Source organism: Pristiophorus japonicus, chromosome 30, assembly GCF_044704955.1.
Source record: "Pristiophorus japonicus isolate sPriJap1 chromosome 30, sPriJap1.hap1, whole genome shotgun sequence".
NCBI classification, from domain to species: domain Eukaryota; kingdom Metazoa; phylum Chordata; class Chondrichthyes; family Pristiophoridae; genus Pristiophorus; species Pristiophorus japonicus.
Window position 1 is genome coordinate 10924427 of NC_092006.1, and position 13664 is coordinate 10938090.

General features: G+C 60.5%; 1 protein-coding gene across 1 annotated transcript in view; it reads right to left on the reverse strand.

The window, feature by feature from the left end:
• Positions 1 to 310: 310 nt before the first annotated feature.
• Positions 311 to 13664, reverse strand: part of ubqln4 (ubiquilin 4) — a 70477-nt gene continuing 57123 nt past the window's right edge. Inside the window, exons 8-11 of the mRNA XM_070868682.1 lie at positions 10885 to 10968; positions 9043 to 9158; positions 2758 to 2986; positions 311 to 909 (exon numbers count right to left, since the gene is read on the reverse strand). Of these exons, the coding sequence (XP_070724783.1) occupies positions 757 to 909; positions 2758 to 2986; positions 9043 to 9158; positions 10885 to 10968 (582 nt within the window). The 3' untranslated portion in view covers positions 311 to 756. The remainder of the gene's footprint in view (positions 910 to 2757; positions 2987 to 9042; positions 9159 to 10884; positions 10969 to 13664) is intronic.

Here is a 13664-nt window from a genome sequence, read left to right on the forward strand (position 1 = left end):
TCCCTTCATCCAAGTCATTAATACAGATTTGTAAATAGCTGAGGCCCCAGCACTGATCCCTGTGGCAGCCCTGCACGCAGTACTCCAGGTGTGGTCTCGCCAACAGTTGCAGCAGGACTTCCCTGCTTTTATACTCCAGCCCCTTTTGCAATAACATCACCGCTCGAGTCTTCTAAACACCAATGCTCAACCTTTCGACCAGACGGTGGAATGCAAGCGAGGGGCACAGTTAGTAAGGTGCGGGGGCAAAGAGGGTGAGGGAGTGGGATTGGGGCACAGTTTTAAAATGAGGAGAGAGAGAGTCAAGGCATTAGCAATGTTACTCTTTTATGTTATGTTCACATTTGTTTGTTTTTAAACCACTGGATCCAGGCTCTGGTAGCAAATACAGAACACAGAAGCAAAGTGGGTGGCAGGGAAGGGGGGGGGGGGTAAAACAGGCCATCAATGCTGTATAGCAAGTGTGTGTTTTTCCAACTTTACAATTCAACCGGACAGATTTGCTTTGTGTTTTTGTTTCCTCAATTAAGCACTGGACGATACGTACTGGAAAGGGTGGAGATGAGTTCGAACAAGCGTGTGTGTGTGTGTGTGTGTGTGTGTGTGTGGGGTGTGCGTGTGTTAAATCACTTTGACTTAAAATGTCAGTTTACTTTCCTTCTGAGAAGCCCGCTCTCCCGCTGCGGAATAAAATAAATGATGAGAACGCCAGAGACGAGGGTGTCGCTCTCCGGCCTCCCTGTGCCTCCCCGTGTTTTAAGAGGGCTGTGAGCCCAAGAGTCTCTCGATAGCAGCGTTTATGTCGCCTCCGGTGGCTATGAGCGCCTGAAGGTTGGCCTCCCGGTTGATGAAACCCATCGCACTGAGCTGCTCCAACTGCTGCTGAAATCGCACTTCGGGGTTCTGTACCTGCGAGAGGAGGGAGACGCAGTCAGTCAGTCACGGGGTCTCGCTTTACTGGGAGGTCACACACACACACACACACACACACACACAGTCAGCATTATTCGAGTGTCAGCCGTGGCTCAGTGGGCACTGTCGGAGGGGCGGCACCGAGGGAGCGCCGGAACCGAGGGAGCGCCGGATGGGCAGCACCGAGGGAGCACCGGAGGGGCGGAACCGAGGGAGCGCCAGACTGTCGGAGAGGCGGTACTGAGGGAGCGCCGCACTGTCGGAGGGGCCGTACTGAGGGAGCGCCGCACTGTCGGAGGGGCCGTACTGAGGGAGCGCCGGAACCGAGCGAGCGCCGGAGGGGCAGCACCGAGGGAGCACCGGAGGGGCGGAACCGAGGGAGCGCCGCACTGTCGGAGAGGCGGTACTGAGGGAGCGCCGCACTGTCGGAGGGGCCGTACTGAGGGAGCGCCGCACTGTCGGAGAGGCCGTACTGAGGGAGCGCCGCACTGTCGGAGGGGCTGTACTGAGGGAGTGCCGCACTGTCGGAGGGGCCGTACCGAGGGAGCGCTGCACTGTCGGAGAGGCAGTACTGAGGGAGCGCCGCACTGTCGGAGAGGCAGTACTGAGGGAGCGCCGCACTGTCGGAGGGGCGGTACTGAGGGAGCCCCGCACTGTCGGAGGGGCAGTACTGAGGGAGCGCCGCACTGTCGGAGGGGCGGTACCGAGGGAGCGCCGCACTGTCGGAGGGGCAGTACTGAGGGAGCGCCGCACTGTCGGAGGGGCAGTACTGAGGGAGTGCCGCACTGTCGGAGGGGCGGTACTGAGGGAGCGCCGCACTGTCGGAGGGGCGGTACTGAGGGAGCGCCGCACTGTCGGAGGGGCGGTACTGAGGGAGTGCCGCACTGTCGGAGGGGCGGTACCGAGGGAGCGCCGCACTGTCGGAGGGGCGGTACTGAGGGAGCACTGCACTGTCGAAGGGGCGGTACTGAGGGAGCGCCGCACTGTCGGAGGGGCGGTACTGAGGGAGCGCCGCACTGTCGGAGGGGCGGTACCGAGGGAGCGCCGCACTGTCGGAGGGGCGGTACTGAGGGAGCACTGCACTGTCGAAGGGGCGGTACTGAGGGAGCGCCGCACTGTCGGAGGGGCAGTACTGAGGGAGTGCCGCACTGTCGGAGGGGCAGTACTGAGGGAGCGCCGCACTGTCGGAGGGGCGGTACTGAGGGAGTGCCGCACTGTCGGAGGGGCAGTACTGAGGGAGCGCCGCACTGTCGGAGGGGCAGTACTGAGGGAGCGCCGTACTGCGCTGTCGGAGGGGCAGTACTGAGGGAGCGCCGCACTGTCGGAGGGGCGGTACTGAGGGAGTGCCGCACTGTCGGAGGGGCGGTACTGAGGGAGCGCCGCGCCGTCTTTCAGGATGAGACGTTAAACCGAGGCTGCGTCTGCTCTCTTAGGCGGACGTAAAAGATCTGACAGCCGCTATTGGAAGAGGGCCGGGGCTGGAATTAAATCCGGTGTCCTGGGGCCAAGATTTATCCCTTCAACGAAACATCACAAAAAAACCCCAGATGATCTGGGGTCATTAACACATTTTTGCTGGGCGCAAATTGGCTGCAGCATTTCCTACAGACTTCACACAGGATTTCATTGGCTGTGCAGCGCTTGGGGCCGTCCCGAGATGGGGGAAAAGTGCGTCGGAAATGCAAGTGGTGTGGGTTACACGGACCGCAGTTGTGTGCAGTCTGGAGATAATTGTGACCTGCAACGTTCGCGGACGCACTGTCACACGCTGACCCGTTACATCGCCCGCCGCGGTATTGTGGGAGAAGTCGCTCTGGCTTTCAGCCACGCCCGCTGGCTCCTTACTTGAGTATTGGCCCCGGCTAACATCTGTAACATCTGCTGCATCAGCTGCTGCTGCGGGTTGCCGCTGCCAGCCCCAGGGATCGTGGGGGCCGGGCTCTCCGGACCGGCGTTGGCGCTGCCGGGCGTCGTGGTGGTGGTGGTGGCGGGGCCGGGCGCCGTTGTGGTGGGCGTGGATTCGCTGGCCGGCACGCCGACAGAACCAGGGGCGCCGGAGGCTCCGGGGCTGAAGCTGGGAAACAGAGACCACAACACTCAGCGTTTACCGCAGGCTGTTCCAGCGCCCGTTCGTCCGCACACGGCAACGGGGCGGGAGGGACATCAGTCTCCCCCCCCCCCACCTCCCCCCCTCGCAGCCCACCGACCCAGTCCCACCCCTCAACCCAGTCCCCCCCCTCCTCCCCTCAACCCAGTCCCCCCCCTCCTCCCCTCAACCCAGTCCCCCCCCCTCCTCCCCTCAACCCAGTCCCCCCCTCCTCCCCTCAACCCAGTCCCCCCCCTCCTCCCCTCAACCCAGTCCCCCCCTCCTCCTCCCCTCAACCCAGTCCCCCCCCTCCTCCCCTCAACCCAGTCCCCCCCCTCCTCCCCTCAACCCAGTCCCCCCCCTCCTCCCCTCAACCCAGTCCCCCCCCTCCTCCCCTCAACCCAGTCCCCCCCCTCCTCCCCTCAACCCAGTCCCCCCCCTCCTCCCCTCAACCCAGTCCCCCCCCTCCTCCCCTCAACCCAGTCCCCCCCCTCCTCCCCTCAACCCAGTCCCCCCCCTCCTCCCCTCAACCCAGTCCCCCCCCTCCTCCCCTCAACCCAGTCCCCCCCCTCCTCCCCTCAACCCAGTCCCCCCCCTCCTCCCCTCAACCCAGTCCCCCTCCTCCTCCCCTCAACCCAGTCCCCCCCCTCCTCAACCCAGTCCCCCCCTCCTCCCCTCAACCCAGTCCCTCCTCCTCCTCCCCTCAACCCAGTCCCCTCTCCTCCTCCCCTCAACCCAGACCCCCTCCTCCTCCCCTCAACCCAGTCCCCCCTCCTCCTCCCCTCAACCCAGTCCCCTCTCCTCCTCCCCTCAACCCAGTCCCCCCTCCTCCTCCCCTCAACCCAGTCCCCCCCCTCCTCCTCCCCTCAACCCAGTCCCCCCCCTCCTCCCCTCAACCCAGTCCCCCCTCCTCCCCTCAACCCAGTCCCCCCTCCTCCCCTCAACCCAGTCCCCCCTCCTCCCCTCAACCCAGTCCCCCCTCCTCCTCCCCTCAACCCAGTCCCCCCCTTCCTCCTCCCCTCAACCCAGTCCCCCCTTCCTCCTCCTCCCCTCAACCCAGTCCCCCCCCATCCTCCTCCCCTCAACCCAGTCCCCCCCCATCCTCCTCCCCTCAACCCAGTCCCCCCCCATCCTCCTCCCCTCAACCCAGTCCCCCCCCATCCTCCTCCCCTCAACCCAGTCCCCCCCCATCCTCCTCCCCTCAACCCAGTCCCCCCCCATCCTCCTCCCCTCAACCCAGTCCCCCCCCATCCTCCTCCCCTCAACCCAGTCCCCCCCCATCCTCCTCCCCTCAACCCAGTCCCCCCATCCTCCTCCCCTCAACCCAGTCCCCCCCCATCCTCCTCCCCTCAACCCAGTCCCCCCCCCATCCTCCTCCCCTCAACCCAGTCCCCCCCCATCCTCCTCCCCTCAACCCAGTCCCCCCCCATCCTCCTCCCCTCAACCCAGTAACCCCCCTCCTCCCCTCAACCCAGTCCCCCCCCATCCTCCTCCCCTCAACCCAGTCCCCCCCCATCCTCCTCCCCTCAACCCAGTCCCCCCCCATCCTCCTCCCCTCAACCCAGTCCCCCCCTCCTCCCCTCAACCCAGTCCCCCCCTCCTCCCCTCAACCCAGTAACCCCCCTCCTCCCCTCAACCCAGTCCCCCCATCCTCCTCCCCTCAACCCAGTCCCCCCCCATCCTCCTCCCCTCAACCCAGTCCCCCCCCATCCTCCTCCCCTCAACCCAGTAACCCCCCTCCTCCCCTCAACCCAGTCCCCCCCCATCCTCCTCCCCTCAACCCAGTCCCCCCCCATCCTCCTCCCCTCAACCCAGTCCCCCCCCATCCTCCTCCCCTCAACCCAGTCCCCCCCTCCTCCCCTCAACCCAGTCCCCCCCTCCTCCCCTCAACCCAGTAACCCCCCTCCTCCCCTCAACCCAGTAACCCCCCTCCTCCCCTCAACCCAGTAACCCCCCTCCTCCCCTCAACCCAGTCCCCCCATCCTCCTCCCCGCAACCCAGTCCCCCCATCCTCCTCCCCTCAACCCAGTCCCCCCCTCCTCCCCTCAACCCAGTAACCCCCCTCCTCCCCTCAACCCAGTAACCCCCCTCCTCCCCTCAACCCAGTCCCCCCCTCCTCCCCTCAACCCAGTCCCCCCCCCCACAACCCATTCCATTCCCTCGCCCAAAACATATTCCACCTTCCCACCCCACCCAGCCCTCATCTCACAATCCCCCCTCTCCCCACCCAACACACAATCCCCCGCTACCCCACCCTCCTCATACCTCCGCCGCGCTCCCCCCCTCATCCCACTCGAACACAGACCTTCTCAAACGCTGAGAAGGTTGGGCCTCTACTCATTGGGGTTTAGAAGAATGAGAGGTGATCTTATTGAAAAGTATAAGATTCTGAGGGGGCTGGACAGGGTAGATCCAGAGAGGATGTTTCCCCCCGTGGGGGAATCTAGAACTAGGGGGCACATAGTCTCAGAATAAGGGATCACACATTTAAAACTGAGATGAGAAGGAATTTCTTCTCTGAGGGTTGTAAATCTGTGGAATTCTCTGCCCCAGAGAGCTGTGGAGGCTGGGACATTGAATATATTTAAGGTGGTGATAGACAGATTTTTGAGCGATAAGGGAGTGAAGGGTTATGGAGAACGGGCAGGGAAGTGGAGCTGAGTCCATGATCGGATCAGCCAGGATCGTATTAAATGGCGGAGCAGGCTCGAGGGCCCGAATGGCCGACTCCTGCTTCTGGTGTTGTTCTCCCCACTCTCTCTCTCCCCCGCCCCTCTCTCCAGTCTCCCCCCCCCCGCCCCGCCACCCCTTCTCCCTACCCTCCCCGCCCCACTCCCCCCGTCCCTCGCCCCACTCCCCCCCCGTCGCTCGCCCCACTCTCCCCCCCCGCCCCTCGCCCCTCTCTCCCTCGCCCCACTCTCTCCCCCGCCCCTCGCCCCACTCTCTCCCCCGCCCCACTCTCCTCCCCCCCCCGCCCCACTCTCCTCCCCCCCTCCCTCCCCCCCCCCCGCCTCTCCCCCCCGCCCCTCTCTCCCCCCCGCCCCTCGCCCCACTCTCCCCCCCCGCCCCTCTCTCCCCCCCGCCCCTCTCTCCCCCCCCCGCCCCACTCTTCCCCCCCCGCCCCACTCTCCCCCCGCCCCTCGCCCCACTCTCCCCCCCGCCCCACGCCCCACTCTCCCCCCCGCCCCTCGCCCCACTCTCCCCCCCCGCCCCACGCCCCACTCTCCCCCCGCCCCTCGCCCCACTCTCTCCCCCCGCCCCTCGCCCCACTCTCTCCCCCCGCCCCTCGCCCCACTCTCTCCCCCCGCCCCTCGCCCCCCCGCCCCTCGCCCCACTCTCCCCCCGCCCCACTCTCCCCCCGCCCCTCGCCCCACTCTCCCCCCCGCCCCTCGTCCCACTCTCCCCCCCGCCCCTCGCCCCCCCGCCCCTCGCCCCACTCTCCCCCCCGCCCCTCGTCCCACTCTCCCCCCGCCCCTCGTCCCACTCTCCCCCCCCGCCCCTCGTCCCACTCTCCCCCCCGCCCCTCGTCCCACTCTCCCCCCCGCCCCTCGTCCCACTCTCCCCCCCGCCCCTCGTCCCACTCTCCCCCCCGCCCCTCGTCCCACTCTCCCCCCCGCCCCTCGTCCCACTCTCCCCCCCGCCCCTCGTCCCACTCTCCCCCCCGCCCCTCGTCCCACTCTCCCCCCCGCCCCTCGCCCCACTCTCCCCACTCCCCCCCCCCACTCCCTCCCCCCGCCCACACCTGTTCCATCGCGCATGGAGGGGAGAGGTTTCTACAACTGATGCCGATGGGCAAAGGGGAATAGAAAGAAAAAGATGGGGAATCAGCCAGTCGGGTGCAGGCTGGGACACAGTTATAACACACCACAGCTCCATAGCCTGCATTTGAGGTCAATCCAGAGTGCGGGAAATAGCCTGGAACCGACTCCAGCAACGACAGTGCAGGAGGGCAGGGAGCTGGTGCCTGATTTGCAACGGTCGCTGGGAGGAAAAGTGAATAAATGGAATTCAATCCGGAGAAGTGTGAGGTAATGCATTTGGGGAGGGCTAACAAGGCAAGGGAATACACATTAAATGGTAGGACACTGAGAAGTGTAGAGGAACAAAGGAACCCTGGAGTGGAGGTCCACAGATCCCTGAAGGTAGCAGGCCGGGTAGACAAGGTGGTTAAGACGGCATACGGAATACTTGCCTTTATTGGCCGAGGCACAGAATGCAAGAGCAGGGAGGTTATGCTCGAACTGTATAAAACACGTTAGGCCACAGCTGGAGTACTGCGCGTAAATATTTTTGAGGATGTAACTAGTAGAGTGGACAAGGGAGAACCAGTGGATGTGGTGTATTTGGACTTTCAAAAGGATTTTGACAAGGTCCCACACAGGAGATTAGTGTGCAAAATTAAAGCTCATGGTATTGGGGGTAATGTATTGACATAGATAGAGAACTGGTTGGCAGACAGGAAGCAAAGAGTAGGAATAAGCGGGTTCTTTCAGAATGGCAGGCAGTGACTAGTGGGGTACCGCAAGGTTCAGTGCTGGGACCCCAGCTATTTACAATATACATTAATGATTTGGATGAAGGAATTGAATGTAATATCTCCAAGTTTGCAGATGATACTAAGCTGGGTGGCAGTGTGAGCTGTGAGGAGGATGCTAAGAGGCTGCAGGGTGACTTGGACAGGTTAGGTGAGTGGGCAAATGCATGGCAGATGCAGTATAATGTGGATAAATGTGAGGTTATCCAATTTGGTGGCTAAAACAGGAAGGCAGATTATCTGAATGGTGACAGATTAGGAAAAGGGGAGGTGCAACGAGACCTGGGTGTCATGGTACATCAGCCATTGAAAGTTGGCATGCAGGTACAGCAGGCAGTGAAGGCGGCAAATGGCATGTTGGCCTTCATAGCGAGAGGATTTGAGTACAGGGGCAGGGAGGTCTTACTGCAGTTGTACAGGGCCTTGGTGAGGCCTCACCTGGAATATTGTGTACAGTTGTGGTCTCCTAATCTGAGGAAGGACATTCTTGCTATTGAGGGGGTGCAGCGAAGGTTCACCAGACTGATTCCTGGGGTGGCAGGACTGACATATGAAGAAAAATTGGATCGACTAGGCTTATATTCACTGGAATTTAGAAGAATGAGAGGGGATCTCATAGAACCATATAAAATTCTGACGGGATTGGACAGGTTAGATGCAGGAAGAATGTTCCCGATGATGGGGAAGTCCAGAACCAGGGGTCACAGTCTAAGGATAAGGGGTAGGCCATTTAGGACCGAGATGAGGAAAAACTTCTTCACTCAGAGAATTAACCTGTGGAATTCTCTGCCACAGAAAGTTGTTGAGGCCAGTTCACTAGATATATTCAAAAGGGAGTTAGATGTGGCCCTTACAGCTAAAGGGATCAAGGGGTATGGAGAGAAAGCAGGAATGGGGTACTGAAGTTGCATGATCAGCCATGATCATATTGAATGGTGGTGCAGGCTCGAAGGGCCCAATGGCCTACTCCTGCACCTATTTTCTATGTTTCTGGTCACCACATTACAGGAAAGATGTGATTGCACTGGAGAGGGTACCGAGGAGATTTACCAGGATGTTGCCTGGACTGGAGAATTTTGGCGATGAGGAAAAATTGGATAGGCTGGGGTTGTTTTCGTTGGAACAGAGGAGGCTGAGGGGAGACCTGATTGATGTGTATAAAATTATGGGGGGCCTGGATAGAACAGACCTATTTCTCTTAGCAGGTCAGTAAACAGGGGACGTAGATTTAAAGTAATTGGGGGGAGGTTTAGAGGGGATTTGAGGGGAAATGTCTTCACCCAGAGGGTGGTGGGGGTCTGGGGTGGAACTCAGTGCCTGAAAGGGTGGTAGAGGCAGAAACCCTCACCACATTTAAAAAGTGGATGTGCGCTTGAAGTGCAGGGCTACGGACAGAGAGCGGGAAAGTGGGATTGGGCTGGGGGGCTCTTGGTCGGCCGGCGCGGAACACGATGGGCCGAAATGGCCTCCTTCGGCGCTGTAACTGTTTCTCTGATTCGGTGAGCCTTACCCCGGCAGGAGTCCCGGTGCCTCGTTCTGCAGTGTCTGCAGCCCCTGCTGGATCTGGAGCAGGGCCTGCATGGCCCGGGGGTTGGCCATCACCGACAGCACGTCAGGATTCTGCATCTGGAAGACAACAAAACCCCACTTTGATTGTGGCCGCTGCGTCGAGAGAATCACAACGGCACAGCAGGTGGCCGTTCGGCCTCAGACGTTGCTCGTGTCAAGACGGTCACGAGAGTAGACGGAGGGGAGCACTTGGAGGTCCCCACATCTTGGTGAACCCAGTGTGTAGTCCCGCCTGGGGCCGACACAGAATCTCGCAGCGCCGAAGACGGCCATTGGGCGCACCGAGCCCGTGTTGTGCCGGTTCTGTGACAGAGCGATCCAATCAGTCCCACTCCCCCCCCCTGCTCTTTCCCCACAGCCCGGCACATTTCTCCCCGCCCAGCATTTACCCAATTCCCCCGTTCGAAAGTCACGATTGAATCTGCTCCCACCGCCCTTTCAGGCAGCGCGTTCCCGATCATAGCCCGCGAAAAGAGTTATTCCCCCTCTACTCCATCAACACTCCGTCAGGAGTTTGAACACCGCGAATAAATCTCCCCATAACCCGCGTACTGACCCAAACCCATTCGCCCGCTTGCTCACTCGGAAGCGTCCCATCCCTCCGTGCCCAGAGTTTAGAGTTCATTCACTTACTGTCTCTCCCCCACCACGAGGATGAGCTACACGTGTTGCCCAGAGGTTTATGTGCCTGTTACTTGGAAGCAGTCACCACAACAGCAGACCAGACAGCATGAGGGATCAGCAGGAGCAGAGCCAGCAGCTCCCTCATGGAAAGGAATCTCATACTGGACAGCAGCAGGGCCAACGCCCCCACTCCTCCCCCCCACCCACACATGTCCCCCTCTGAGCACAGGGGGAATCGCCCTTCCCTCCCCGCCCCACCCTCAGAGCACAGGGGAAGCCCCCCGCACCCCCACCATAAACATTTATTTTTCAATTGCTTGCGCTGCAGAATCAAACTTTCCAATTCAGAGTCTGCATTAAACCCCATGACACCTCACCCAGCAGTGTGTGGTACCGAGTGAAATACCCTTGGCATTGCACAAGGGCAGGTACAGCACGGGGTTAGATACAGAGTAAAGCTCCCTCTACACTGTCCCATCAAACACTCCCAGGACAGGTACAGCACGGGTTAGATACAGAGTAAAGCTCCCTCCACACTGTCCCATCAAACACTCCCAGGGCAGGTACAGGGGGTTAGATACAGAGTAAAGCTCCCTCTACACTGTCCCATCAAACACTCCCAGGGCAGGTACAGCACGGGGTTAGATACAGAGTAAAGCTCCCTCCACACTGTCCCATCAAACACTCCCAGGGCAGGTACAGGGGGTTAGATACAGAGTAAAGCTCCCTCCACACTGTCCCATCAAACACTCCCAGGGCAGGTACAGGGGGTTAGATACAGAGTAAAGCTCCCTCTACACTGTCCCATCAAACACTCCCAGGACAGGTACAGCACGGGGTTAGATACAGAGTAAAGCTCCCTCCACACTGTCCCATCAAACACTCCCAGGGCAGGTACAGCACGGGGTCAGATACAGAGTAACGCTGCATGTGTCCCAACCCGAGACCAGGATAACGTTCCTTCCCTTAATCCTGACTCCCTCTGAGCAAGCCTGTAAAATCGGTGTTGAATTCGGAGCAGTGTTGGACAGAGATTGTGTGACCCAGAGCCCTTGCAGTCGGTGGGCAAGAAATTGCAGAGGGCGGGGCGCGCTCCCCAAGGAGCGAAGGACGCGGCTGGATGAGCAACCACGGAGCGTTTGGCCACGATCGGCTTTACCTGCTGCAAGAAGATGGGCATCTGGAGTCTGAGCTGATCCTGCAGCTGTGTGTTGCCAGCAAACAAGGGATTATTCATCAAAATCTATGGGAAGGAAAGGAGGGTGGGGGAGAAATCACCGTTAGCGGACATAGCCACAGTAGCACCACCCGCGCGCACACAGGACGACCCTCCAGCGCACAAGAAAAGCGCGCGGTATCGGCAGTCTGGAGCTGGACAACCCAAGATGGCCGAATAGCCTTCCTCCTGTGAAACTATTTTGGGAAAATGACATCCAGTTCGACCATCTTTAGGTAGAATCTTAGAAAAATTTACATCGCGGGGAGGCCGCCATTCGGCCCATCGTGTCCGCGCCGGCCGACAAAGAGCCCCCCGGCCTAATCCCACTTTCCCGCTCTCGGTCCGTAGCCCTGTGGGTTACGGCACTTCAAGTGCACATCCAGGTACTTTTTAAATGTGGTGAGGGTTTCTGCCTCTACCACCCTTTCAGGCAGTGAGTTCCACCCCAGACCCCCACCACCCTCTGGGTGAAGACATTTCCCCTCAAATCCCCTCGAAACCTCCCCCCAGTTACTTTAAAACTGTGCCCCCTGGTTGTTGACCCCTCTGCTAAGGGAAACAGGTCCGTCCTATCCACTCTATCCAGGCCCCTCATCATTTTATACACCTCAATCAGGTCTCCCCTCAGCCTCCTCTGTTCCAAAGAAAACAACCCCAGCCTATCCAATCTTTTCTCATCGCTAAAATTCTCCAGTCCAGGTAACATCCTGGTAAATCTCCTCTGTACCCTCTCTAGTGCAACATCCTGGTAAATCTCCTCTGTACCCTCTCTAGTGCAACATCCTGGTAAATCTCCTCTGTACCCTCTCCAGTGTAACATCCTGATAAATCTCCTCTGTACCCTCTCCAGTACAAACACATCTTTCCTGTAATGTGGTGACTGGAACTGCACGCAGTACTCCAGCTGTGGCCTAACCAGTGTTTGATACAGTTCGAGCACAACCTCCTTGTTCTTGTATTCTATGCCTCAGCTAATAAAGGCAAGTATTCCGTGTGCCTTCTTAACCACCTTATCTACCAGGCCTGCTACCTTCAGGGATCTGTGGACCTGCACTCCAAGGTCCCTTTGTTCCTCTACACTTCTCAGTGTCCTACCATTTAATGTCCATCTGGTCACAGACCGCCCTAAGTAGAGGAAGTGCATCCGGGAGGGCGCTGAGCACCTCGAGTCTCGTCGCCAAGAACATGCAGAAAACAAGCGCAGGCAGCGGAAAGAGCGCGCGGCAATCCAGTCCCACCCTCCCTTACCCTCAACGACTGTCTGTCCCTCCGACAGTGTGGCGCTCCCTTAGCACTGCCCCTCCGACAGCGTGGCGCTCCCTCAGTACTGCCCCTCCGACAGTGCGGCGCTCCCTCAGTACTGCCCCTCCGACAGTGCGGCGCTCCCTCAGTACAGCCCCTCCGACAGTGCGGCGCTCCCTCAGTACTGCCCCTCCGACAGTGCAGTGCGGCGCTCCCTCAGTACTGCCCCTCCGACAGTGCAGTGCGGCGCTCCCTCAGTACTGCCCCTCCGACAGTGCAGTGCGGCACTCCCTCAGTACCGCCCTTGTATGTCAGCCTAGATTGGTGTGTTCCAGTCCCTTGAGTGGGGCTCGAACGCACAACCTGTGACAGGGACTGTGGTTCTCGTATTAGACTGTTCAGCCACCTAAGGACTCATTTTTAAGAGTGGAAGCAAGTCTTCCTCGATTCCGAGGGACTGCCAATGATGAGGATTCCTATCTGTGTAAGCTCCGAGATCGCTGCGCTCCTCCAATTCTGGCCTCTTGCTCTTCGCCGATTTAAATCTGGTTACTGATCTCTGCCAGGCGGAGATGGTTTGTACACATCCCGTTGTGCCCGCGGGGAGTGGGTGCCAGGAACTGCGATTGCACAGCCGTTGACTGTAACGGGCAGCAAGCCAAGGGTGGAGATGACGCAGTGACCCGATGAGAAGAGTGCGACTCGATCACAGGCACGTGGCCATTTGTTAATAAATCGGCAGCGAACGATGACTGAGGCGACACTGTTGTAGTCAGCAGGTTGTGCGTTCGAGCCTCACTCCACGGGCTGAAACACGTCAATCTAGGCTGACACGGGAGCACCGCACTGTCGGAGGGGCAGTACTGAGGGAGCACCGCACTGTCGGAGGGGCGGTGCCGAGGGAGCGCCGCACTGTCGGAGGGGCGGTACTGAGGGAGCGCCGCACTGTCGGAGGGGCAGTACTGAGGGAGCGCCGCACTGTCGGAGGGGCAGTACTGAGGGAGCGCCGCCCTGTCGGAGGGGCAGTACTGAGGGAGCGCCGCACTGTCGGAGGGGCAGTACTGAGGGAGCACCGCACTGTCGGAGGGGCAGTACTGAGGGAGTGCCGCACTGTCGGATGGGCAGTACTGAGGGAGCGCCGCACTGTCGGAGGGGCAGTACTGAGGGAGCACCGCACTGTCGGAGGGGCGGTACTGAGGGAGCGCCGCACTGTCGGAGGGGCGGTACTGAGGGAGCGCCGCACTGTCGGAGGGGCAGTACTGAGGGAGCGGTGCACTGTCGGAGGGGCGGTACTGAGGGAGCGCCGCACTGTCGGAGGGGCAGTACTGAGGGAGCGCCGCACTGTCGGAGGGGCGGTACTGAGGGAGCGCCGCACTGTCGGAGGGGCGGTACTGAGGGAGCGCCGCACTGTCGGAGGGGCAGTACTGAGGGAGCGGTGCACTGTCGGAGGGGCGGTACTGAGGGAGCGCCGCACTGTC